The sequence below is a fragment of the Saimiri boliviensis genome, chromosome 14 (assembly GCF_048565385.1).
Source record: "Saimiri boliviensis isolate mSaiBol1 chromosome 14, mSaiBol1.pri, whole genome shotgun sequence".
Classification (NCBI taxonomy): Eukaryota; Metazoa; Chordata; class Mammalia; order Primates; family Cebidae; genus Saimiri; species Saimiri boliviensis.
The window spans coordinates 93,394,848-93,419,806 of NC_133462.1; the positions used below are offsets into that span (position 1 = coordinate 93,394,848).

At 45.0% G+C, this 24,959-nt stretch overlaps 1 protein-coding gene and 1 pseudogene across 1 annotated transcript in view; one reads left to right on the forward strand and one right to left on the reverse strand.

Moving 5' to 3' along the window:
- Window positions 1–5,379: 5,379 nt before the first annotated feature.
- Window positions 5,380–24,959, forward strand: part of SCCPDH (saccharopine dehydrogenase (putative)) — a 31,548-nt gene continuing 11,968 nt past the window's right edge. Inside the window, exons 1-5 of the mRNA XM_039464253.2 lie at window positions 5,380–5,732; window positions 7,776–7,888; window positions 17,846–17,926; window positions 21,758–21,887; window positions 24,475–24,524. Coding sequence (XP_039320187.1) covers window positions 5,543–5,732; window positions 7,776–7,888; window positions 17,846–17,926; window positions 21,758–21,887; window positions 24,475–24,524 — 564 coding nt within the window. The 5' untranslated portion in view covers window positions 5,380–5,542. The remainder of the gene's footprint in view (window positions 5,733–7,775; window positions 7,889–17,845; window positions 17,927–21,757; window positions 21,888–24,474; window positions 24,525–24,959) is intronic.
- On the reverse strand, window positions 10,619–11,530 carry LOC104652535 (large ribosomal subunit protein uL18 pseudogene; annotated as a pseudogene).

The following is a 24,959-nucleotide window of genomic DNA, read 5'->3' on the forward strand; positions in this document are numbered from 1 at the left end:
AGGCGGAGGTATGAGGACCGCTTGAACTCAGGAGGTGGAGGTTGCAGTGAGCCGAGATCGAGCCACTGCACTCCAGCCTGATGGCAGAGCAAGACTCCATCTCAAAAAAAAAAAGAAGAGATTTTTGCAAGCTTCTGCTTCCCACAAAGTTCTTGATTTCTCCCCTCCCCTTCCCTTCTTATCCCTTCCCTTCCCTTTCCCCTCTCCTTCCTTCCTTGCAGTAGTGTGCTGAAAAGTATGTAACAATCCACTCTCTGGGGGCAAAAGCCGTGATCTGTAGAGTGTGCCAGAGTCCCTGGTGTAAATGCAGCCGTGGCTGTAAACCATGTCTGATTCCCAAAGTTGCTGACAATTTCAGTTGGCTTTCATAAAGGTGGTATGAGTGATCTTTCCTTCACCGCTGGATGCCTCCTTTGTTAAAAATAAAAACATTAAAAATCATAAAGCCCTAGACTTCGGAGGATTTGCATAAAGAACTTTTAATGTCAGATTTTTAGTTTAATAGTAGAAAAAAGGAGAAAATGATACATAGAAGGAAAAAAAAAAAAAACAGAAATAGCCACCTTAATTGACGATAAAAGCACTAGAGTCTGTAGCATACCTGAAAGGTCAGCCCGGATGAAGCCCTTTTCACTGTGCCTTTCTGGCCTGCTGAGCAGAGGTTGGTAGAAGGACCACGGGTTGGAAGTAGGCCTGTGTTGCACTATCCTGCAACTTTCAGGATGCCGAGACCACACCGTGTTCTAAAATGTGGCAGCTGGCCGAGGATGACGGCTCACACCTGGGCTTACTCTGTCACCCAGGCTGGAGTGCAGTAATTTCTCTGTCATCCCGGTAGTTTGGGGGCGGTCGAGGCAGGCAGATCATTGGAGCCCACGAGCTCTAGACCAGCCTGGGCAATATAGTGAGCCCTTGTGTCTACAAATAGTTTGAAAATTAGCTGGGCATGAGCACCTGAGGTTTCAGCTACGCGGGAGGCTGAGGTGGAGGGTCGCTTGAGCACTGATGTTGAGGCTGCAGTGAGCTGTGATAGTCCCACTGCACCCCAGCCTGGGTGGCAGAGTGAGACCCTGTCTCAAAAATAATGATAATAATAAAACGTGGCAGTGTATGGTGGAATTTCTGAATTGGATTAGCTACTTCCCTTGCTTTTTGTTTCTTTTTAGAGGCATTGCATTAACCACTAGAGATCAGCAAATAATTCAGGTAATGCAGAGTTGCAAACAAAACAGAACAAAACTCATGAGTTTCCACAGGCGCCCCCACGTGACTTCTTCCCTTCACGCGTGGCCGTAGCTGCCACACTGCTTCCTGAGCGTGACACTTTAGCTCCTGTCTCACTTTCAGCTTTAAATGGACTTCTGGACTACCTGGTTGTTCCTTTATGTGTCTCTTTCTGATTTCCCCTGTCAAAGATAAATGAGGTGGAAGGAAACATGTAATCAGTAATGACTATTGCAATACGGGGAAGAGTCTAGTCTACCTGAACTCCACTTCTGAGCTCAGTCTGTACAGAGGTGACTAGGCATTGGTTTTTCCTGGGACAGTCTCCCTCTGTCACCCACGCTGGAGGGCAGTAGAGTGATCTCGACTCATTACAACCTCCACCTTCTGGGTTCCAGCAATTCTCTGGCCTCAGCCTCCTGTGACTAGGAGTCTTAAAGGGAGAATGAGGGGAGAGGGAGAGGGTAAGTGGGGGCTCAGAAGAGTTAGGGAAGCGAAAAATTACAAAAAGCAGAATTGGGGGGCAGTAAATTAGTCCTTTTTTTTTTTTTAGACACAGTCTTACTCCGGTCACCCAGGCTGGAGTGCAGTGGCATGATCTCAGCTCACTGCAACCTCTGCATCCTGGGTTCAAACAATTCTCCTGCCTCAGGCTCCCGAGTAGCTGAGATTACAGGTGTGTGCCACCATGCCTGGCTAATTTTTGTATTTTCAGTAGAGACGGGTTTCACCATGTTGGTCAGGCTGGTCTCGAACTCCTGACCTCTGACCTCAAGTGATCTGCCTGCCTCAGCCTCCCAAAGTGCTGGGATTACAAGCTTGAGCCACTGGGCCTGGCCTACATCAGTCCATTCTGTGTTGGTATAAAGGAAGACCTGGGACAGGTAATTTATGAAGAAAAGAGGTTTATTTGACGCATGGTTCTGCTGTCTGTACGACAGGCATGGTGCCGGCATCTGCTTCTGGTGAGGAGCTCGAGAAGGCGAAGAGGGAGCAAGCACGTCACGTGGTGAGAGTGGGGCAAGAGAGAGGAGGCAGTACCCGGCTGTTGGAAACAAGTAGCTCGCACATGAACTAACGGAGTGAGAACTCAAGGACTCACTGATTACTGCGGGGAGGGCGCCAAGCCGTGACCCAGCCGCTCCCACTGGGCCCCGCCTCCAACACTGGGGATCACGTTTCAGCACGAGGTTTGGAGGAGACAGACATTCAAACTCTACCAGGGGAGGTGATCCACGTGAAACTGATCTGGGTTTGCTGACAGACCGGTGTATGGAAGTCGGGCACCTAGCCTCCCACAGAGGCTGGGAGACAGGGGCTGTCTTTAGGTGTTGGCTGGAAAAAGCAGTAAATCCTTGAGGCAGCTTGGAGCTTTCTCTCAGGCAGCTACGTTAAGAGTTGGGGCAGGGTCATGTTGGGGAAGGGGCCCTGAGCTGTTCGAAACCGTGTTAGTGTTTGTTCGAGTCTTTACAGGCCAAGGATGAAACTAGTGGATAGAGCTCCGTCAAGGAGAGGATCTTGGTCACCCAGGAAACATTCAGAGCTGATGTTGCAGGCGTTCCTCCTCTTCCCACGCCCCTGGTCTACCCTTCGCCCTCGAGCTACGGAAGACCCAGCTTCTGACTTTGCAAGGTGGTGGCTAACAGCCTGTCCAACCAACCTTGTCTTCTTTTGCAGGAAGAGGGGCGTTTTCCTTTTCCTTAGCACTAACCCTGGCGCAGAAATCAAGCTGTCTGCTGGCCCTTTGGGAAAATGAATTCCTTGGAAAGCCTTTAGATGAAGAATTACTTCAAGAAGGGCCAGACCTGGGGCTGCTCTACACAAAAGCAAATTGTTCTGAGATTCCTGTCACAGTAAGTTGGTTTTGTCTGCTTTTGAGCTTTAGATGAAAGGAATCACACAGATGTCCTCTGTTTGGTTTTCTGCTCAGATTAGTGTTTGTGGGATTCATTCACATTGTTTTGTGTTACAATAGACGAAAAAATAAAGTTCCCTGGTAGCAGCAGAAACACGGCCTGTGTCAGGAACATGATATGGTGTGACTCTCGCAGCTGCCCCTCAGGCCCTTCTGCAAGGTCAGCCCCTGCTCCTTAAAAAATCGTATTATTAGAAAGGTAATAGACAGTTACTGTAAAAAAAAGTTTGAACAGCATAGAAAGGTAAAAAGTATGAACCCCTTTCTCTTGCATAATTTATACAAACCGACTTCCCAGTCGGAATCTGTTACTATTAACATTTATTGAGTAGTTACCATGCGTAAGGCATGTTTCTAAGCATTTTGCAGTTAAGATTTATCATGTGTTAACAAATAAAAAAACACAAATGTGTTAACATTTATCATGTGTTAACAAATAAAAAAACACAAATGTGTTAACATTTTGTGTGCATAAACATCCATCCTTTTTGTCTTAAATCTACTCTTGTAATGTTGGGCAATTTGTTTTCCCTTACCGTGTGTCTTGGACAATTTTCCACGTCACTAGACACACTGCTTTTTAGAGACATAGTTCTGCTGTGTTGCCCAGGCTGCACTGCAGCCGTTTGATCATGATTTACTGGAACCTTTAACTCCTGTGCTCAAGCAATCTTCCCACCTCAGTCTCCCAAGTAGCTACGACTACATATGCACATCACCACACCTGGATAATTAAAAGAAAAAAATATTTTTCAAGAGATGGGGTCTTGCTACACAGCCCAGGCTGGTCTCAAACTTCTGGTCTCAAGCAGTCCTCCTGCCTTGGCCTCCCAAAGTGCTGGGATTAAAATACTAAAAATACAAAAATTAGCCGGGAGTGGAGGGGGGGGTGCATGCCTGTGATCCCAGCTACTTGGGAGGCTGAGGCAGGAGAATGGCATGAACCCAAGAGACGCAGTGAACTGAGATCTCGCCACTGCACTGCAGCCTGGGTGACAGAGTGAGACTCTGTCTCAAAAAATAATAAATAAAATCAGAATGGATGTTGCTTTATCAAATGTCTTCTTGGTGTTTATTAAAATAAAATGTATATAGAATAAATACCTGTTCCTCTCTCAGTTCTTCTAGATCTAAGCCTTATTAACTTATGTCACGGCCAAATTCCTCTCTGAAAGCTTTTGTCTTCACTTTCTGTACCAACTGCCCCACTCCCAGGGGTCCCTGGCATAGGCTGTTCAGTGCCAGCGGGGTACACCACCAGGACAAGTGTCTTCTCTCGTTTCTTGTGCTCCACAGTCAGTTCTGTCCACGTGCTACATGCACGTGCCGCAATTACACAACTGATCCCAGTGAGGGAGGGCAAGGCCCCTGCTTACCGGCCATTGCAATCCCAGGATCTGTCAGAGCCGGCCCATCACAGGCTCTGGAAATGCTTGCTGCACAGCATTAAATGACACGACGTTTGCATGTATCTGACACAATGACACGCAACGTTTTTAAAATAAAATGTTAATTTTAGAATCGTTTTAGATCTGCAAAAAATACTAAAAGACAGTACAACGCATTCCTCTGCACCCCTCTCGTGGGCCCGCGTTCACCGTCCCCGTCCCCCGGGCCTCGCAGACATCCCCTGGCGCCGTTCTCGGCGTGGGCCACCCCGCGGGTCACCCTCAGGTGTTCTCGCTCGCTCTCTGCGCAACGCCCTCCTGCACGCAGAACGACGGGCTGCCGCCTCCAGCTTCAAGCGGGGCCAGAAGATGCGGCGCCTGGGGCGGCCAGGGCAGTGCGGGGCCCACGGCGGGACGGAGCCAGAGAGCGCCGTCCGCGTCTGCCAGGCTTGGAGCCAGAGCCGCCGCCCGAGGGGAGAAAGCGGCTGCCGGGCTGCGCCGGCGGCTCCGGCACGAGGGCGCGTGGCCCTGGCGTGCGTGGGCGTGGCCCTGCCGTGCGCGGGCGTGGCCCCGGCGTGCGGGCGTGGCCCCGGCGTGTGGGCGTGGCCCCGGCGTGCGGGCGTGGCCCTGGCGTGCGGGCGTGGCCCTGGCGTGTGGGCGTGGCCCTGGCGTGTGGGCGTGGCCCCGGCGTGTGGGCGTGGCCCCGGCGTGCGGGCGTGGCCCTGGCGTGTGGGCGTGGCCCTGGCGTGCGGGCGTGGCCCTGGCGTGTGGGCGTGGCCCTGGCGTGCGGGCGTGGCCCTGGCGTGCGGGCGTGGCCCTGGCGTGTGGGCGTGGCCCTGGCGTGTGGGCGTGGCCCCGGCGCGGCGGCGTGCGCGCGGTGGAGGGAGCGCGGCGCGCTGGCGGCGGCGACGGCGGCGACGGCGGCGGTTGCTGCGCCCGGTACTGCGGTCGCTGCCTGAGGCGCAGGCGCCGTGGGCTCAGCCCGGGCCGGGCCTGGGCTCGCTGTGGACTCGTCATGGCGACCGCGGAGAGGCCTTTCCACCTGGTGGTGTTCGGCGCCTCTGGCTTCACCGGCCAGTTCGTGACGGAGGAGGTGGCCCGGGAGCAGGCGGACCCGGCGCGGAGCTCCCGCCTGCCGTGGGCCGTGGCGGGCCGCTCCTGGGAGAAGCTGCAGCGAGTGCTGGAGAGGGCGGCGCTGAAGCTGGGTGAGCGGGCGGCGCGGGGCGGGGGGCCTCGGGTCCTGCCGCGGCTGCGTTCCGCCTCCTCGGCGAGAGCCGCACTCTGTGTGTGTGCGTGGGGCGGGCGGTGTATGAAAAAGGGGAAAGGTGAAAGCCGGGGCGTCCGCGGCGTGGGCGCCCCCAGGTCGGCCGCGGGTTTGCCGGCGCTGCTCGCGCAAAACCCCTTGGAGCAGCCGGAACGGCCGGGCAGGAGCGGCGGCGCCGGGGCGGCCACGGCCGCGCACACACGCGCCTATGGGGGGATAGAGATAGATAGATATATAATTTTTCCCCTCCTCTTCCCGCTTTTGAGTTTCTGCCTCACTTTGGGGAGTTCCCCTGGCGAAATGGCCAAAAACTTGAGTTGCCCCTCTCCGCTCCGTCCTGCCCCGCCGCAGGGGCGCCTGTGGAGTCCGGGGGGGCGGGGTGGTCCGCGATCTTGGGTCGCAGAGGAGAGGGGGGTTTTGGTTTCTTGGAGATGGGAGTCTCCCTTTGCCTTGTGTTTTGAGGATGGGACAGCAGGCTTAAGAGTTGTATGTACTGACCGTGGCTTTCGTGGCTCTCCTGCTGTCGTTTATTGTTCTGTCGTGTGTAGGAATACTCCAGGCAGTCTTCCTCTTCATAAAGTAAAAAGTTTGCTTTCTGGTTTAGACACTTGCTTATTTTCCAAGCCTTCAGGTAGCATATGTTTGTTGAGTGACCTGGTCCATGCTAGGTCCTGCCCTGAGTCTGGGGTTGCAGGTGGGACAGAGAGGAGACAGACACGCGGACCCTGTTGCCTTAGGGCTGGGGAGACATCCAACTGAGGACTCTGTAGCCTTTAGATTTGGCTGTTAACCCCCCACCCTAGATTTCCCTTGTACAAACAGCTGCTAGCATTCTGGAACTAATATATCCTCTCTGTTTAATCTGCCTTCATACCATGCCCTGCTCAGGGTGCTTCTGTTCTGGGTGAACATGGAAGACACCATGTAGGCTAGATTCTTCTGCAGCTTTTGCTGCTGACACTACCGACACATAATTTTGACCAAAGAGCTTTTTGGACTTTATTTTTCCAGGAGAAGTAATTTCACTATTAAAATACATGCTTCCATTTCTTTTTCCAGCTCAGCAAGATCGGATGGGTACAGCCTAGTCACTTACCATATAAAATGCCCAAATCAAGTTTTATTGTGGGGGATATACCTCGAGCTATTAAAACCTGTATCACTTAGTTGAGCCAGTTAATTCCAACTATTTTATTATACGAGCCTGTGTGTGTGTTTATATAGCATGTAATTTTCACCTCAGAGTTCTAATGGATTTGATGTTAACAGTCAGTCCCTCTCCATCACCTGCAGCTGGATCACAGTAATTGTTAAATAGTTGATGAGGAACTATTTAATTTTTTTAAAGGTCTCATTCTGCCACCCAGGCTAGAGTGCAGTGGCATTGACCTCTCTGTGTCTCAGCGATTCTACTACCTCAGCCTCCTGACTAGCTGGGACTACAAGTGTGTGCCACCATGTCCAGATTTTTTTTTTTTTTTTTTTTTTTTTTTAAAGTAGAGACAAGGTTTTGTTATGTTGCCCAAGCTGGTCTTGAACTCCTGAGCTCAAGAGACCCTTCCGCCTTGACCTCCCAAAATGCTGGGATTACAGGCGAGCCGCTGCTCCTGGCCAAGATATTATTTTTATGATATAAATTCCTTGCTGGAGAGGAAGTCTGGGTAGTCATCTGCCCAGCTTTTAAACTTGATTGTGAAACTTGTGTTACACGTGGTTGTTATTTAAACAATGATTTTGTTAGATTTTTTTTAAAAGGTCAGTTTTTTAGTCATGCTTAGTGGCAATTGAGTTCTCATAGCCTTTTTCTTTTTTATTACCTGATTAAAAAGTTTATTCAAGACGGAGAGTATCGAATAAACTTTCAATTTATAATAATAAACTATCAGTGTATTTAGTAATTTGCTGTCACTGATTGCCGTAAAAAGATATGGAAGATTTAATCCTCTACCGAGATTTGCTTTACTTAATTTGTTTCTTATTTTAGGAAGACCAACACTGTCATCTGAAGTTGGAATCATCATATGTGATATCACTAATCCAGCCTCACTTGAAGAAATGGCTAAACAGGCAAAAGTTGTCCTCAATTGCGTAGGACCAGTAAGTAAGCAGCGCCTCTTTGTATCAGAACAAACAATCCATTCATTTCTAGCAAAATATTCCAGAGGAACATAAGGGCAGCGGACAGAATTGTTGGTTGAAGGCCTTAACCCCATCTGGGGAGTTTTTTCTTCTTGTGAGGAGCAAATGGACATGACCAAAGCCTCCTGAGAGGGAGTGTGACAGGCACTCCATGACACTGTCCTTAGGGAATGTGTGCTGGTTTGTTGATTGGTTACATCTGTGATTGTCAGCGTTTTCTTTATTTTTACTCTAAGCTCCTTCAGTAAAAATGTTTGGTTATGTATCCCCAGTATATTATTTATAAATTATATTCTTGTATTACTGTATAAATAAATAAATATATATATATATATATAACTAGTTAGTTAATTGTTTATCAAGAGAAACTGTTTCTTAGCCCTCATATTCAGATGTCATAGTTCATGAACCCAAGTCAGCGACAAACTTCTAAGTAATTCCACCTGAAGAATTACTTATTCTTTCTATTCCAAAATCACTTTACGAAAGATACCAGCCTTCTTCATCTCTCAAAATCTTTCTTGGGATCGTAATTTCTGTAGAAATCTGCATATGCCTTCTTTCTTGGTTCAGCCACACCAAACTTAGAGAGCTGCAACCCCCAGGGATACCAGGAATGCTGCAACCGTATGAAATTGCAGACGCCTGGCCAGAAGGCCACGCCTCTGAGGTTGTGGCAAAACTTTGGAAGCCACGGTAGTTACTGTTCTTTTTTTTTTTTTTTTTTTTTTGAGACGGAGTTTTGCTCTTGTTACCCAGGCTGGAGTGCAATGGCGCGATCTCGGCTCACCGCAACCTCCGCCTCCTGGGTTGAAGCAATTCTCTTGCCTCAGCCTCCTGAGTAGCTGGGATTACAGGCACGTGCCAGCATGCCCAGCTAATTTTTTGTATTTTTAGTAGAGACGGGGTTTCACCATGTTGACCAGGATGGTCTCGATCTCTCGACCTTGTGATCCACCCGCCTTGGCCTCCCAAAGTGCTGGGATTACAGGCTTGAGCCACCATGCCCAGCCAGTAGTTACTATTCTTGACACGTGTGCCAACCTCAGCCCCAGCATCCTTCCACACTGATGGACATAAATATGTTTTTAAATGCACAAAAGGAGACTAAAAAAGGACTCATTATTGAATAAATGAATATTGATACTTTATATAAAATGCACTATTGTAGGCACCTGGGCCACAGTGGTGACAGAAACAGAAAATCCCTCATGGAGATTACATTCTTGTGCGGAAGACAGAAAAATAGAATTGTAATAGGAGGTAATAAGTGCTTTGAAGAAAAGTGAAACAGAGAAAGGAGAAAAGGTATTGGCATATCAGTGTTTTTAGGTAGATGGTCAGGGAAGGTTTCTGTGAGGAATTGACGTTAGAGCAGAGCTCTGAATGAAGTGAGAGCAAATCGGATGAATCTTTTGAGGAGACACTGATTCAGGGAGAGCAGGTACAAAGTTCCTGAGATTAGAGTGTGCTTGGTAAGGCTGAAGCATGTCCGAGGTCTGTGACTGGACAGGGCAGAGAGGTGGAAGGTGCATGGGAGAGAGACCCAGGAGCTGGGCCATGTAGGAGCTTATAGGCCATGGTCAGGATTTGGATTCTATTTTTTCTGGGTGTGACCAAGAGTCATTGAATGGTTGAAAGTAAAGGCTTCATCTGATTTAGATGTGAAGTTCTTTGGCTTCTGAATGGGAAAAATAGATAATAAGGGACATGCAATGGAATGGTCCAAGCATAAGCAGCCCCACGGAAGTAGTGGTAGAGGTGCTGGGAAGGAGTCGGGTTGGTAGAGGTGCTGGGAGGGAGTTGAGATCGGAGTGTATTTTCAGGAACAGCTTTTGAATGTTCTTAAGAAAAACTCATCAAGTCACAGGCCATCAGACTTTTGGCCTGTTTAACAAGGTGAATGTTGGGGACATTTAGTGATCTGAAGAAGCCCTCACAGTTGACAAGATATTTAAAAATTAAACATCTAAACTATTAACAATTTTTAGGGAGAGCAAAAGGTTTTTGAATTGCTGTTACAAAAAGATGTTGTTTATTTGGATTTATCTCATTCTTAACTAGCTTAGATTCCATCCATCAGGTCCATTGCTCCACTCTGTAGTGTACACCCTGTCTCCCTTGCCTTTTTCTCCTCAGTACTCTGGAAAAGTCTCAGCCCTGGTTCTTCTCTGCCTACTCTTCACCTGAATATGAGTAACCCATTGTGGCTGGAGAAAAATGTATCCCCATGCTAACTGGCCACACTTCAAATACGTGTTTCCAAACCTCGTGTGGGGCTCAGCACCTCCAGCAGTTCTGCTCCGTTTCCCTCAGGAATTGTCTCTCCTGCTCTCTGGAGCAGCTTTACAACCGTGTTTTCCTTGCACTTTTAATATCCCATCTCTCTTTCCTTGTTCTTATCTGATGATTTTTTTTCTTTTTTTTAACTATGAAAGTAGAAGCTGATTAATAACAGAATTTCTTTCTGCATCTTCCTACCACCAGATTTACCTGTCTGCCAATCTGCACCGTACCTGTGGTCTGCCATGTCTTGTCACAAGGCAAAACTGCTCCTGTTCCTGTTGGGCACAGTGTTCAAAGACTTTATGTTTACAGTTACACATTATCTTGTTATCAAATTTCCCCTCTTTACTGGATTGTTTCTTTTTTGGGTGTGCTGTCTATAAGTTTATTGTCTTCATCTGGAAAATCCTCCTAGAAGATTGTTTGGTTTAGCTCTCGGCAGCCCGCTCCTGAGCACTGAGGAAGCTTGCCTTCTTTGAGCTACTCAATCTTCCTTCTGAGCAAGGGACATTTTGGGATGGTTCCACCTCTTCTTTTTAACTTCTTTCTTGGGCTTTTTTTCATAAACTGGATTCTCTCGGATAGCAGCATGAGCTTTCTTACACATCTTTTCTGTCATGTCTGGAGTTACGCTGTTCTTTATGTATTGAGAGAACTGTTTCTTGTAAGCATCTTCATCTTCTTCATTAAGTAGCGCCTGTAATCTGCAACATTCTGGTCCATGGTGTGCTTCCGGTGTACTTCTGCATTAAATTCCTTGCTTTCAGAATCATAACCAGGGAATCGTTTGCTACTGTGAGGGATAGACAAGCCCCCATCCACAGTTACCGTCAGGGCGCCAAAAACTGTATTATCAGTGTAGTTCTGGCAAGGCCTGCATCCAAATAGCAGGTAAAGGCACCTGGCTGACCATCAGTGCTTTCCACTTGGTATTCTTCACCAGTCACCTCCGCTTGGCCTTCATAGATCTTGTCCAGGCCAAACCTACTGAGAAGCCTGCGGGCCAGCAGCAGGCCGGCGCGGCCGCCGCGGCGTCGTTTGTCAGGCCAGCCTGCACACTGTATGTTGGCAGCTCATGTACGTAGGCTGCGCAGACTATTGTATCCCCCTCTATGTGGGCATCAGCAGTCTGACAAATGGTATCTCTGTTACATGAACTATCATCCTGTTTTTGGGCGTGTTCTATTTATTTTTATCCTGTATCGTCAAGTGTTTTCAAGCATAGTGATCAGTTTTACCCTCTCGTTGTTTTCTAAATTTCTCTTGGTATCTCTTAAAGTGGGTCTTATTCTTAACAACTTTAACATACCCCATCCTGTGGAACAGAGACCTGCAGACCCAGCAGCGCTTGAGGGTGGAAAAGGTACATTATTTCTATCAGCATTTAAATATGTGATATCTCCCATCTTTAAAAGTTGCTTGATTCCACATCCCTTCCAACTACTCCATTTTTGTGCCCCCTTTTAACAGCCTCCTTGAAAGGATTCTCATGACTCACTCTCTCTACTTCCTCACCTGCTACTCTGTCTTAAACCACTCTTAGCGACCTTGTGTTCTCCTCCCTACTCCAGTGGAGGCACTCTGCCGAAGAGCCTTCCTGTGAAATCCAGCCCTCATCCGAAAGCTTTCAGCATTTCACCCAGTTGACCACTTCCTGCTTTCTTCACTTGGCTTCTACATTGTCATCCTCTTGTAGTTTTCCTCCTGTCCACCAGCGTCACCCTGGAAGTCCTAGTCTCCTCCATGGCATCTTTTTATCCTCCCGGCTTTAAATGCCTGAGGCCTCAGTGTTCAAGCTTTAGAAACTCAATAACCTTTTGAGGCATTAGGCTGCGGTATAATGAAGATGACTGACTGAAGAGGGGTAGTGGCCCCTCTGTGTTACGAAACTCTCCCACAGCCCTCAGGATACCGGTTGTGCCCTGTCTTCAACACGTGACCACTTAACATGGCCCAGGGAATGTCTTATAGTCAGCCCATATGTTAACTGTTAATTTTATCTTTTTCTTTGTGTTTTTTAAAAAATTAACATGAATGAAAGTTCTAATATTTACTTCCACACCCAGTGGATCATTCTGTGCTTCCCTTGGGAGAAGCACACCTACTTGGGAGACCACTTGGTTAGAAGATGGAGCACTGAGGGCCAGGCATGGTGACTCACACCTGTAATCCCAGCACTTTGGGAGGCTGAGGTGGATGGATCACTTGAGGTCAGGAGTTTGAGACAAGCCTGGCCAACATGGAGAAACCCCATCTCTACTAAAAATAAAAAAAATTAGCTGGACGTGATGGCAGATGCTGGTAATCCCAGCTACTCGGGAGGCTGAGGCAGGAGAATCTCTTGAACCCAGGAGGCAGAGGTTGCAGTGAACTGAGATTGCACCACTGCACTCCAGCCTGGGCAACAACAGTGAAACTCTGTCTACCAGAAAAAAAAAAAGAAAGTGGAGCATTGGGAGCAGGGTTGTAGTTTTAACCTCTGAGCTAACTGGCCTCGCAGGGGAGAGGTGTCCTCCTTGAGATGAAGGATTGCTACTCTGTGTTCACGTATCTCAGACCAGCCCAGGGTACTAATGGAGAAAAATCTAACAACTTCATAAAATGGGAATAAGTTAGTGAGAAGTCTCAACTCCAGATTACTCAAAGAAGTGGGCCAGATGTGACAAAATGCAGTAAAAGTGAGGAATGTGCAGACTGTGGCAAATAGGAAAATGTGTTTTCTTTCCATAAGGAACTACTATTATTTTAATAAGCTCATTAATACTTAACTGCAGCTGGCCGGTACTTGTAGATGAACTGCCTAGCTGATGGGCTCACTAGCCAGACAAGAGAAGTGAGCCTGAGGCTGTAAGGCAGAGCCTGGAGGAGCTGGCAGATAGCCAGGCAGAATGGAGGGAAGATGTTCCAGGTAGTAGAAGCAGGCACACTGGGTGTGAAGCGCATGCTTGGGGCATTACATGGAATTCAGAACTGCAGGGACATGAGAATTAAGAGGCTGTGGTAAGATACGATGCTAAGGACTTTCTGTGACATGCTAAGAAGTTTGGACTTTGTACTGTATCCTGAAGGGTTTTAAGAGCGGTTATTTTGTAGGAGTGGGCCAGGAGGAAATGTGACATCAGATTTTAGAATAACAATTTGTTACATATGAAAAAATGCTCATCATCACTGGTCATTAGAGAAATGCAAATCAAAACTGCACTGAGATACCATCTCACGCCAGTTAGAATGGTGATCATTAAAAAATCTGGAGACAACAGATGCTGGAGAGGATGTGGAGAAATAGGAACACTTTTACACTGTTGGTGGGAGTGTAAACTAGTTCAACCATTGTGGAAGACAGTGTGGCGATTCCTCAAGGACCTAGAAATAGAAATTCCATTTGACCCAGCAATCCCATTACTGGGTATATATCCAAAGGATTATAAGTCGTTCTACTATAAGGACACGTGCACACAAATGTTCATTGCAGCACTGTTTACAACAGCAAAGACCTGTGAACCAACCCAAATGCTCATCGATGATAGACTGGACAGGGAAAATGTGGTACATGTACACCATGGAATATTATGCAGCCATCAAAAACGATGAGTTTGTGTACTTTGTAGGGACATGAATGAACCTGGAAACCATCATTCTCAGCAAACTGACACAAGAGCAGAAAATCAAACACTGCGTGTTCTCACTCATAGGCAGGTATTGAACAATGAGAACACATGGACACAGGGAGGGGAGCACTACACACTGGAGTGTGTCAGGGGGAAATACGGGAGGGACAGCGGGGGGTGGGGAGGTGGGGAGAGAGAGCAGGGGGAGAAATGCCAGATATAGGTGAAGGGGAGGAAGGCAGCAAATCACCCTGCCACGTGTGTACCTGTGCAACAATCTTGCATGTTCTTCACATGTACCCCCAAACCTAAAATGCAATTAAAAAAAATAAGCCAATCCTCTTTTTTTTTTTTTTGAGACGGAGTTTCACTCTTGTTACCCAGGCTGGAGTGCAATGGCGCGATCTCGGCTCACCGCAACCTCCGCCTCCTGGGTTCAGGCAATTCTCCTGCCTCAGCCTCCTGAGTAGCTGGGATTACAGGCACATGCCACCATGCCCAGCTAATTTTTTGTATTTTTAGTAGAGACGGGGTTTCACCATGTTGACCAGGATGGTCTCGATCTCTCGACCTCGTGATCCACCCGCCTCAGCCTCCCAAAGTGCTGGGATTACAGGCTTGAGCCACCGCGCCCGGCAGCCAATCCTCTTAAAAAAAAAAAAAAAGGTTCCTTTCAAACATGGTTATCTTTTGAAGTAGCATTGCGCTTAAAATTGGAAGCCCTTCCATATCAGAGAGAAATCATATCTGTGAAACTGGAGAGGCTGCTCAGATGACTGCACACCAGCAGTCCTTCCTGATTTTACCAGTAGTAATATCATTAAGACAATTGTCCAATTTTGTGAATCTCGGAGGTTTGGTTTTTTGTTTTTGTTTTGTTTTGTTTTCAAACACAGTATTGTACAAAAAGAAAACAAAACCCAATTTGTTATTTATTTGGAGATGGGACTAGCTGGCTGCCGTGTAACCATTTAGGGCCTATTTGTAGTAAATTAGATGAGTGTCGACAGGGTCTGAACTAAGATACAATTGTGTAAGGGAGAGGAAACTGGATAAAACTTTGTGACTTCCAATATAGGTATTGTGAAAGACTGCTTCCAGATTTTTTTTTTTTTTTTTTTTTAAGGCGGGATCTTGCTCCGTCACCCAGGCTAGAGTGCAGTGACGCGGTCTCATCTCACTACAACCTCTGCCTCCTGGGTTCAAGCAATTCTCCTGTCTCAGTCTCCTGAGTACCTGGAACTACAGGCGCATATCACCACCTCCAGCTAATTTTTGTATTTTTAGTAGAGATGAGGTTTCACCATATTGGTCAGGCTGGTCTTGAACTCTTGACCTCAGATGATTTACCTGTCTTGGCCTTCCAAAGTGCGGGGATTACAGGTATGAGCCACTACACCCAACCTGCTTCCAGGTTTTAACCTGAGAATTATGTGGGGAGTAATGCCATTAATAATAACAAGAATATCTGAATGCCATGTGCCTGGTACAGTGCTAAGTTCTTCGCATTCTCTTATTTCGTCCTCACAACTACCCAAGGAAGTCGGTGGCGTTATTAATCACCATTCTTTGATTGAAGAGGTTGATGCTTAGAGAAAGTGACTTGCCCAAGGTCACACAGCTAGCGGCTACCGAGCCGGGGTATCCGTCTGGCCTGACTTTAAAGTCCGTATTCTAGACCACTCTGCTCTTCAGCCATTTGCACACTTTTGATTCCCTTCAAATAAGAGTCTTCCCTTATTTGAACACATCAGGAAGATGTTAGAAGTGGGACCTGGGCAGGCTGAACTAGAGGCTATACTTTGTTTTTTCGTTTTATGTTTTTGAGATGGAGGTCTCACTTTGTTGCCCAGGCTAGAGTACAGTGGCATGAACACAGCTGACTACAGCCTCAACCTCCTGGGCTCAAGTGATCTTCCCTCCTCAGCCCTGCAAGTAGCTGGGACTACAGGCACATGCCACCACATCTAGCTAATTTTTGTATTTTTTGTAGAGGCAGGGTTTTACTGTGTTGCTCAGGGTGGTCTCTAGCTCCTGAGCTCAAGTGATTGATTCACCTTGGTCTCCCAAAGTGTTGCAATTACAGACATGAGCCACTGTGCCTGACCATGTTTGTGTGTGTGTGTGTGTGTGTGTGTGTGTGTGTATGTATGTATATCCGTGTGTGTGTATATGTATGTATTTTTCTTAGGGAGACAGCTTCTCAGAGTGATCCTTCTGGCTCAGCCTCCTAAAGTGCTGGAATTACAGGTTTGAGCCACCACACTGGCCTGCAGGCTTCATGTTGAAGTATGTGCTAGGAAGTAGAGGAGGAGGAGAAATAGGTTTGGAGAGAGATGATGAATTCAGTTTTAGACTTGTTGAAATTGAAGAGCTGCTAGATACTTTGCATCAAGACAAAAACACAAATTAATACATTGTTTGTATATGTGTTTTATAAGTGAGAAAATCAGGGTGAAGAGAAAATAAGAGGAAAATGTAGGCAAAGTGAAATTAGTTTTATGTGTGACTCATGCCGCATGTCCTGTGCTGTCCCTGCTCCTGACCTTTCTAACAAAACCACAGATGGGGAAACCTTATTAGTGAGCAACTCTAGACATAGAGGTTGGAAGTCGCCAGCTCAGATTTTATTGAAGTTGGGAGAGTAGGTGAGATTTCCTGGGAGAATGTCCAGGGCAGTGATTCTCCATCTTTGAAGTACACAAGAATCACCTGTGAGGATTATTTAAAATGCAGCTTACTGGGGTCTACCTCAGAAAGCAGGATTCTGGGGGTCTGGAGTGGGACTGAGTAACCAGCATGTGACCCAGGAGATTCCAAAGCAGGTGGACTAATGGCCAGTTTCAGAAATTTTGGGGTAAAATAACCCCAAGGGGCACACCCTTTCCTCATTTGACTTCTCATCCTTTTGCTCTATAATTTCTCTATATACTTCATCACACTCCTTCTCCTCTCCAGAATCTTCTGAATCCTTGTCCTCATCGTCTGTCTGAAACAGCTCCAGGGCCGAAGGCACCAAAGCCCAAACAGACCACGCCGGAATAGAAATATCCTTTACTCCTCCTCGTCGGAGCTTCCTTAAAGCAGTACCCACTGTTTCCCATTCTTCCGCGGTCAGTGCTTCCTGCTCAGGAAACCACGTCACAGATTGTTCAGCCACATCGAAAGCTGTGTTAAACTCAGCACCAGCTTCAGTTCCCCTCTTCCGAGCAGCTGTTGAAGGAAACCAGAACAAGCCTCTCACTGGCTTGATCCTTGTCCCCTGTTGCCCTCAGGATGCTGGGAAATGTTTTCAGGAGTTCTCCCTAACTCACCTGGGAGAGTCTTTCAAAATTTCCTGGATCCCTTCCAAGTTCCCAACTTACCCCGGGGATTTTTTTCAAGAGTACTCGGGATACCTTCAGCTTAGCCTCCCGTCTCTCCTTTGTTCAGGCAACTCTTCATCCCGGGTTCGAGTCCCCACACTTGGGCACTACTTACCGAGTACCAGCTTGGCCAGGGAGACCCCACCCAGGCAGCGCTGAAGGCAGCGAGAGGCAGACACACAGAACAGCAAGGTGGATCTATCTAGGGGGAGCAGCCTACCCAGCTGAGAGCCTCAGGGCTGACAGCATTCCAGGCTGAAGGCCCCCAGCAGATTCTCATCCACATACTTAGTCTCTCTGAACAGGTGAACATTATTAATAAACAGATGTCCTGCATTCACTCGTAACTCATAAATATTCCAAATAGGCAGCTGTTAACCTGCCTACCACTAATTACAAACTAAAAGGTGTTCACAAGGGAGCCACGGGGGCAGGATGAACTTAATATTTCTCAATACTGCCCGCCTGGGCCTCCCAAAGTGTTGGGATTACAGACATGAGCCACTGTGCCTGGTCATTTTCTCAATTTATCTTTAGGCTATTTTTATTAACATTTGATTTCTTGATAACTAGGACTGTTCACTTCCAGGATTAGATGGCATTTTATTCATTTAAAGTTATCAAGAATAACCTGTTTGTTCTTTTTATTTCCCTAGTATCGATTTTATGGAGAACCTGTAATAAAAGCGTGTATAGAAAATGGAACCAGTTGTATCGACATCAGTGGAGAACCTCAGGTATATAAGACGAAAAGGAAAAAAAAATATCTAGTGCAATTCTGCAGACATATTTAGAAGCCAGCAACTCCTTTCTAGTGTTTAGAGATGGTATTTGTATGGTATTCCATTGATAGCTCAAAGGAGAGCACTGATGGTAAGGTCTTGGCTTCGGCTTTCTTGAATTTTATTCTTTACAACATCATTTATTTTCCATCCGTGCTTTTTCTAGCTACTTCATGCTTTAAACTGAATTAATTAAGATAACGGACTATACATAATTCTTAAATCTCACTTTTGTAATGTTTTCATTTTGAATTTCCTTTTAAAAATCAGATACCTTTATAACATTACAGAAAAATAAAGGTAAAATTCACTAGTATAAAATCAACCTAAACATTTTAAATGTTCACATTTATTGAATGCTTACCATGTGCCCAACATTGTGCTGTTTTATGTAACTTTTAAAAAACATAGAGTAGTTATCATCTTGCTTTATTTTTTATTTTTATTTATTTATTTTTTCGAGACGGAGTTTCACTCTTGTTACCCAGGCTGTAGTGCAATGACGCGATCTCAGCTCACCACAACCTCCGCCTCCTGGGTTCAGGCAATTCTCCTGCCTCAGCCTCCTGAGTAGCTGGGATTACAGGCACGTGCCACCATGCCCAGCTAATTTTTTGTATTTTTAGTAGAGATGAGGTTTCACCATGTTGACCAGGATGGTCTCGATCTCCCGACCTCGTGATCCACCTGCCTCGGCCTCCCAAAGTGCTGGGATTACAGGCGTGAGCCGCCGCTCCCGGCGCTTTATTTTTTATCAATGAGATAATTAAAGCTTAGGAAGCTTAAGTAACTTGCTCAGTAACGTAGAAGAACTAGGTCTTCAATTGAGGTTTGCTTGACCACAGAAAGTTGTGTTTTTAACAGGTGTTAATCTATAATACAACCTTTAAAATGGTAACCTCAAATGTCTCTGTAGTCAGTACTGATTGTCATTAGCATGCCAATATAATATTAATATGTGTTTGCAGTTTATCAATTGGTAAAATACTGGAAAACACTGAGAAAGTGTAAATTACCAAAATTGATTGAAGAAGAAGGAAGAAACATAAATTTTTTAAAAAGGCCAGGTGAGGTGGCACACACCTGTTATCCCAGCACTTTGGGATGCTGAGGTGGGAGGATGACTTGAGCCCAGGAGGTTAAAAACAAATTTGCCAGGTGTTGGTGGTACACACCTATGGTCCCACCTACTCAAGAGGCTGAGATAGGAAGATGACTTGAGCCTGGGAGGTCAAGGCTGCAGTGAGCTATGATCATGTTACTGCACTCCAGCCTGGGCGCTAGTGAGACCCTGTCTCCAGAAAAACAAAACAAAAACGTAAAACAATTCTCATGTTATTTAAAATAACCCAGAGCATAGAAAATGGTGAAAAGCTGTTAAGTCATCTTATAAACTATCATAAAAGTAATAGCAAAAACTTTTTTTTTTTCCAATTAGGGTCTCACTCTGCTACCCAGCTTGGAGTGCAGTAGTGCAGTCTTGGCTCACTGTAACCTCTGTTACCTGGGTTCAAGCAATTCTTCCACCTCAACTTTCCAAGTAGCTGGGACTACAGGTGCCCACCACCACTCTTGGCTAATTTTTGTATTTTCAGTAGAGACAGGGTTTCACCATGTTGGCCAGGCTGGTCTCAAACTCCTGGTCTTAAGTGATCCACCCACCTCAGCCTCCCAGAATATTGGGATTATAGTCGTAAGCCACTGTGCCCGGCCTTAATATCAAAACCTAATAAGGGACTGGGCACAGTGGCTCATGCCTGTAATTGCAGCACTCTGAGAGGCCAAGCTGGGCAGATTACTTGAGGCCAGGAGTTTGAGGCCAGCTTGGCCAACAAGTCGAAACCCGTCTCTACTGAAAATACAAAAATCAGCCAGATGTGGTGGTGCATGTCTGCAATTCCAGCTACTCGGGAGGCTGAGGCACGAGAATCACTTGAACCCAGGAGGTGGGGGTTGCGGTGAGCCGAGATTGCACCACTGCACCCCAGCCAGGGCAACAGAGTGAGAGACCCTTTCTGAAAACAACAACAACAAACCTAATAAAGAACCAGAGGCCTGGGTGCGGTGGCCTGTAATCCCAGCACTTAGGGAGGCCGAGGCAAGCAGATCACGAGGTCAAGAGATTGAGACCATCCTGGCCAACACGGTGAGACCCCATCTCTACTAAAAATAGAAAGATGAGCTGGGCATGGTGGCATGTGCCTATAGTCCTAGCTACTCAGGAAGCTGAGGTAGGAGAATCGCTTAAACCCGGGAGGCAGAGGTTGCAGTGAGCTGAGATCGAACCACTGCACTCCAGCCTGAAGACAGAGTGAGACTCCGTCTCAGAAAAGAAAAAGGAACCAGAATATTTAGGAACTTTTACAAGTCAACAATAGAAATAAAGATAACTTATTTTAAAAATGGGCAGGAGATGAGAAGAGAGAAATCTGTGTGGAAGAATTCCAAATAATTTATGTAGCTTTTCCACATTTATGTGAAAGCAGCTGTGTGCATGAAGTGTGTGTTAGTGCGTTTGTGTATGCGTGAGTGTGACTATGTTAGTGTGACTGTTAATGTGTTTGTGTCTGTGTGCATGAGCAAGTGTATGTATATGTGTGACTGTGTGTATGTACGTGAGAGAGTGTGTCTGCATGTATGTATGTGGTGTGTGTGTGTCTGTGGTGTGTGTGCACAAGAGTGTGTGTCTGCATGTATGTGTGTGGTGTGTGTGTTTGTGTCTGTGTACGTGCTTGAACAGTGTGATTGTGTATGTGTGTCACCCTCAGGGAGAGGGAGCACAAGTTGACAGTGGAGAAACCTGGTAAACACGACCTCAGCCAGGTGTTCAAGTCAATATCAACGCTGGTAAGTCATGTCACTGTGTAGCCTCGATGTGATGTGATAAGAATAGCACCATACCCCTGTGGTCTTCTTTCCAGAACTCATAACCTCACTTTAATAATGAGAAAAACATGAGATCAATTCCAGTAGAGGTGCACTGTGCAAAATGCCTGACCAGTACTCCTCAAAACTGTCAGGATTATCAGAAAAGAGGAAAGTGTGAGAAACTGTCCCAGCCAAAAGAAGCTTACGGAGATACGATGACTGAATGGAATGTGGTATCCTGGTTGGGATCCTGGAACAGAAAAAAGTTGTTCAGTAAAAACTAAGGGAATCAGAAGGAACTGTGAACTTCAGTTAATTAATAATATGTCAGCATTAGTTCATTAACTGTAACAACTATTAATATAAAAGATGTGAAAAATAGAGAAAACTGGGTTTCAAGGTACTTGGGAACTCTCTACTATTCAGTTTTTCTGTACGTCTTTAACTATTTTTAAAAAATAAAATTTGAAAACAGGCAGAAGAACAGAACAGACATTATTCCCCTGTGCCCTGTCGTCCTCTCCTTCCTGTTCTCTGTCTGTACATAGGCAGAGCTCTAGATCTGTGATGATGTTCACCTGGGTAATGCTATTTGGGGTAGTTTTTTTTTTTTTTTTTGCTTTTTTTATATTTTATTTTTTATAATAGGTAATACTTTTACATTTAAAAGCCATTCTACAAAAAGTGAATGTCATTAAGACAGATCAGCGTATCTTCCGTATCACCTGGTACATGGTAGGCACTGTTATTTGCTGAATAAGTGAAAAAATATTTTGACAGTTAATATTCTGCTGCAGAGCCACACTGATTAACGTTTTCAAAGTTTAATCGCTTTGTTTTTAAAGATAAATTATTTATAATGTTGGTCTGCATCTTTCTTCATAGCTCTAATTAAAATTCTTTTCCTGGATTTTGTAGTTTCTGGAGCTAATGCAGTGGAAATATCATGAGAAAGCTGCAGAAAAAGGGGTTTATATCATTGGAAGCAGCGGCTTTGACTCCATTCCGGCAGATCTGGGAGTAATATATACCAGAAATAAAATGAATGGTAATTACTGATCAATAAGCAATAATGGAATTTAACAGTACAAGGGCTTCATGTTTGTAACTGGTGAACTAAAATCTAGTTGAAGAAAGAAACATAGCCTTAATTGGGTAATATTAAAACACCTGTTTTTAGTATAGCTACACTTTTAATAAAATGCTCTTGAGACTATTGTTGAGACATGATTAATACTGCATTTTACAATGAGAAATTACTGTCTCTATATAGTTTGATTTGAGCTGTAAAATTTCTGGAAAAAAACTAAAAATGTTGGCAACAGTTATAAATTCAAACTTGCTTTGTTTAGGAATCAGCACATTTTAAAGTATAATTTGTATATTATAATTAAAAGGTTAAAAAAAAATTTTTTTTTTTAGATGGAGTCTCACTCTTTTTCCCAGGCTGAGGTGCAGTGGCATGATCTTGACTCACTGCAACCTCCATCTCCTGGGTTCAAGTGATTCTTCTGCCTCAGCCTCCTGAGTAGCTGGGACTACAGGCATGTACCACCACGCCTGGCTAATTTTTGTATTTTTTATTAGAGATGGGGTTTCACCATGTTGGCCACGCTGGTCTTGAACTCCTGACGTTGTGATCTGCCTACCTCGGCCTCTCAAAGTGCTGGGATTATAGACATGTGCCACCGTGCCCGGCCATCAGGTTTTAAATTTTTAGCCAGCAAAGCTAGAAAGTATTGAACACAGAAGTGGAGACAGTTATTTAAGAATGGAGAAAATAATGTTACAAGAAAACATTTGAAGTTACTAATGTTTTACATATTTAAGAGTGTCTGTTTAGAAAATTACCTGAGCAGGGCATGGTGGTTTGCACCCATTATCTTAGCTACTTGGGAGGTTGAAGCAGCAGGACCTCTGGAGGCCAAGAGTTCAAGACCAGCCTGGGTAACACAGCAAGACTTTTCTCTAAAAAATAAAAAAAAATTATCCAGGTGTGGTGGTCTGCACCTGTAATAAGTCCCAGCTCCTCGGGAGGCTGAAATAGGAGGATCACTTGAGCCTTGGAGTTTGAGGCTACAGTAAGCTCTGATTGCACCACTGTGCTCTAGCCTGGGTTACAGAGTGAGACTTTATCTCTTGAAAAACAAAACAAGACCAAAAAAACCTACCTGAAACAGATAACTCCAGTGCTGTATAAAGTGTTCTAGAACTTAAAAAAATTGGAAAATGTTTCAGTATATATTAAAAAGTTAGCAAAACTATGAAGCCGAAGTCCAGCAAAGATAAGCGCACACACACAAACTACAAATTTTGCTCATGAAATTAGAAGTAAAAAGAAAATACTATATAAAATTTTAATAAATCCAGTGCCATTTTAAAAAGTTTTTTTTAGAGACAGGATCTTGCTCTGTCATAGCTCACTGTGACGAACTCCTGGGCTCAGGCAGTGCTCCCTCCACAACCTCCTAAGTAGCTAGGACTGCAGGCTCATGCCACCATACCCAACTAATTTTATAATATTTTTGTAGAGGTGGGGTCTCACTATGTTTCCCAAGCTGGTCTTGAACTCCTGGCCTTAGGTGATCCTCCCACCTTGGCCTTGTAGAGTATTGGGATTACAGACGTGAGCTACTATGCCCGGCTCATCCAGTGGCATTTTAGAAGAACGATATATTGAGAACAAGGTTTAGCATTAGGAAGTTATATAATCGTGTAGGATCAGGTGAGCAGCTGCGTATATGCCCATCTCAAAAAATGATCTGAAAATTCAAAACTCACACCATTTACTGATTTTACATTTTTTTGGAATTTAGGAATAGAATAGTTTCTTACATAATAAATGTGAGAAGGCAGTAGCCAGTATTGTACTTAATGGTGAAACACTGGAACCACTCCAATTAATAAGTGAAATGTGAATTGAAATATGAAATTCAATTGAAATGTGAAATTCAAAATATTCAGTGTTACAGTCTTTAGACCTAATATATCCCCATTTATTAAAATAATTCTTTAAAACCTGTGAAGTTTACAGGTTTTTTTTCATGGTAATCCTGTTTCCTGAGGTTGTTCTGTTTTTATTTTGAATAAGACTTTTTTCCTTCTTCAGGGAGAATTATTAGTTTAGGATTTGTTTAAAAATTTTTTTTCAGATGCTGAAACCTAGAAGTCAGCATCTTAACAAGTAGTGCAGCTGACTTTGGTGCAGGTGGTCCACGTTTATTGAGTTACTGCGTTAGGTGTTTTGTGTTCTTTCTGTGGGTAGGGTTAGATTACAGCCCTGTAGATCTATTTGGTAACTGTGTCCTAAAGAGCCTTCCAGAATTCTAGTGAGTGCAGTTGTTGCCTTATTGGGGGAGATTCTTAATGTCGTTAGACTTTAAATACTAAGAAGACTTTGTCAGTGCTAGCAGATAGCGTTTATGCTAGACTACTCTTTCTGATTGTTTACCTGGTCAGAGCTACTTCTTAAATCTGTTTGCACAAACATAATAAAACTGCTGTCTATACAGATTTTCTGTGTAAGCTGTAGGCTTAGAAAAGGTAGTCCCTGAGTTGAGTAGGCATTGTTTGTTATTACTTGTCCTAAATATTTCACATTTTATTTTACTTTTTACCATTCTCCTACTCTCTAGGTACTTTGACTGCTGTGGAAAGTTTCCTGACTATACATTCAGGGCCTGAGGTTGGTTTTTCTGTTTGTCTTGTGTTGTTTCAAGTTAATAGTAAAAATATTTTGGAAATGATACATGTGTCTTAAAACATATTTAGACTAATTTTTAAAATGTATTTATAATTTTTAATGTGTGAAAATCACCATGTGTAATTTTTAAAAAGATACTAAATTAACAAAATTACTTTGACTTAAAATATAATTTATTTTATTTTGTAAGAAGTACATTGGTTCAATGTGGAAAAGCGGGGCAACTTGAAGCAAAGGCAGGAAGACTCCAAGTGGGGAGGGAGCTTCCAGGTCACAGACAGGTGATACACAGCTGTTACATTCAGAAACAAGAATGAGAAAAGCACTTGTTAGAAACCCAGCTCAACCCAGTTTAAACCAGCAAAACAAAAAAGAACCTATTGATTCATGTAACCAAATGTCTGCAAGTAAATAATG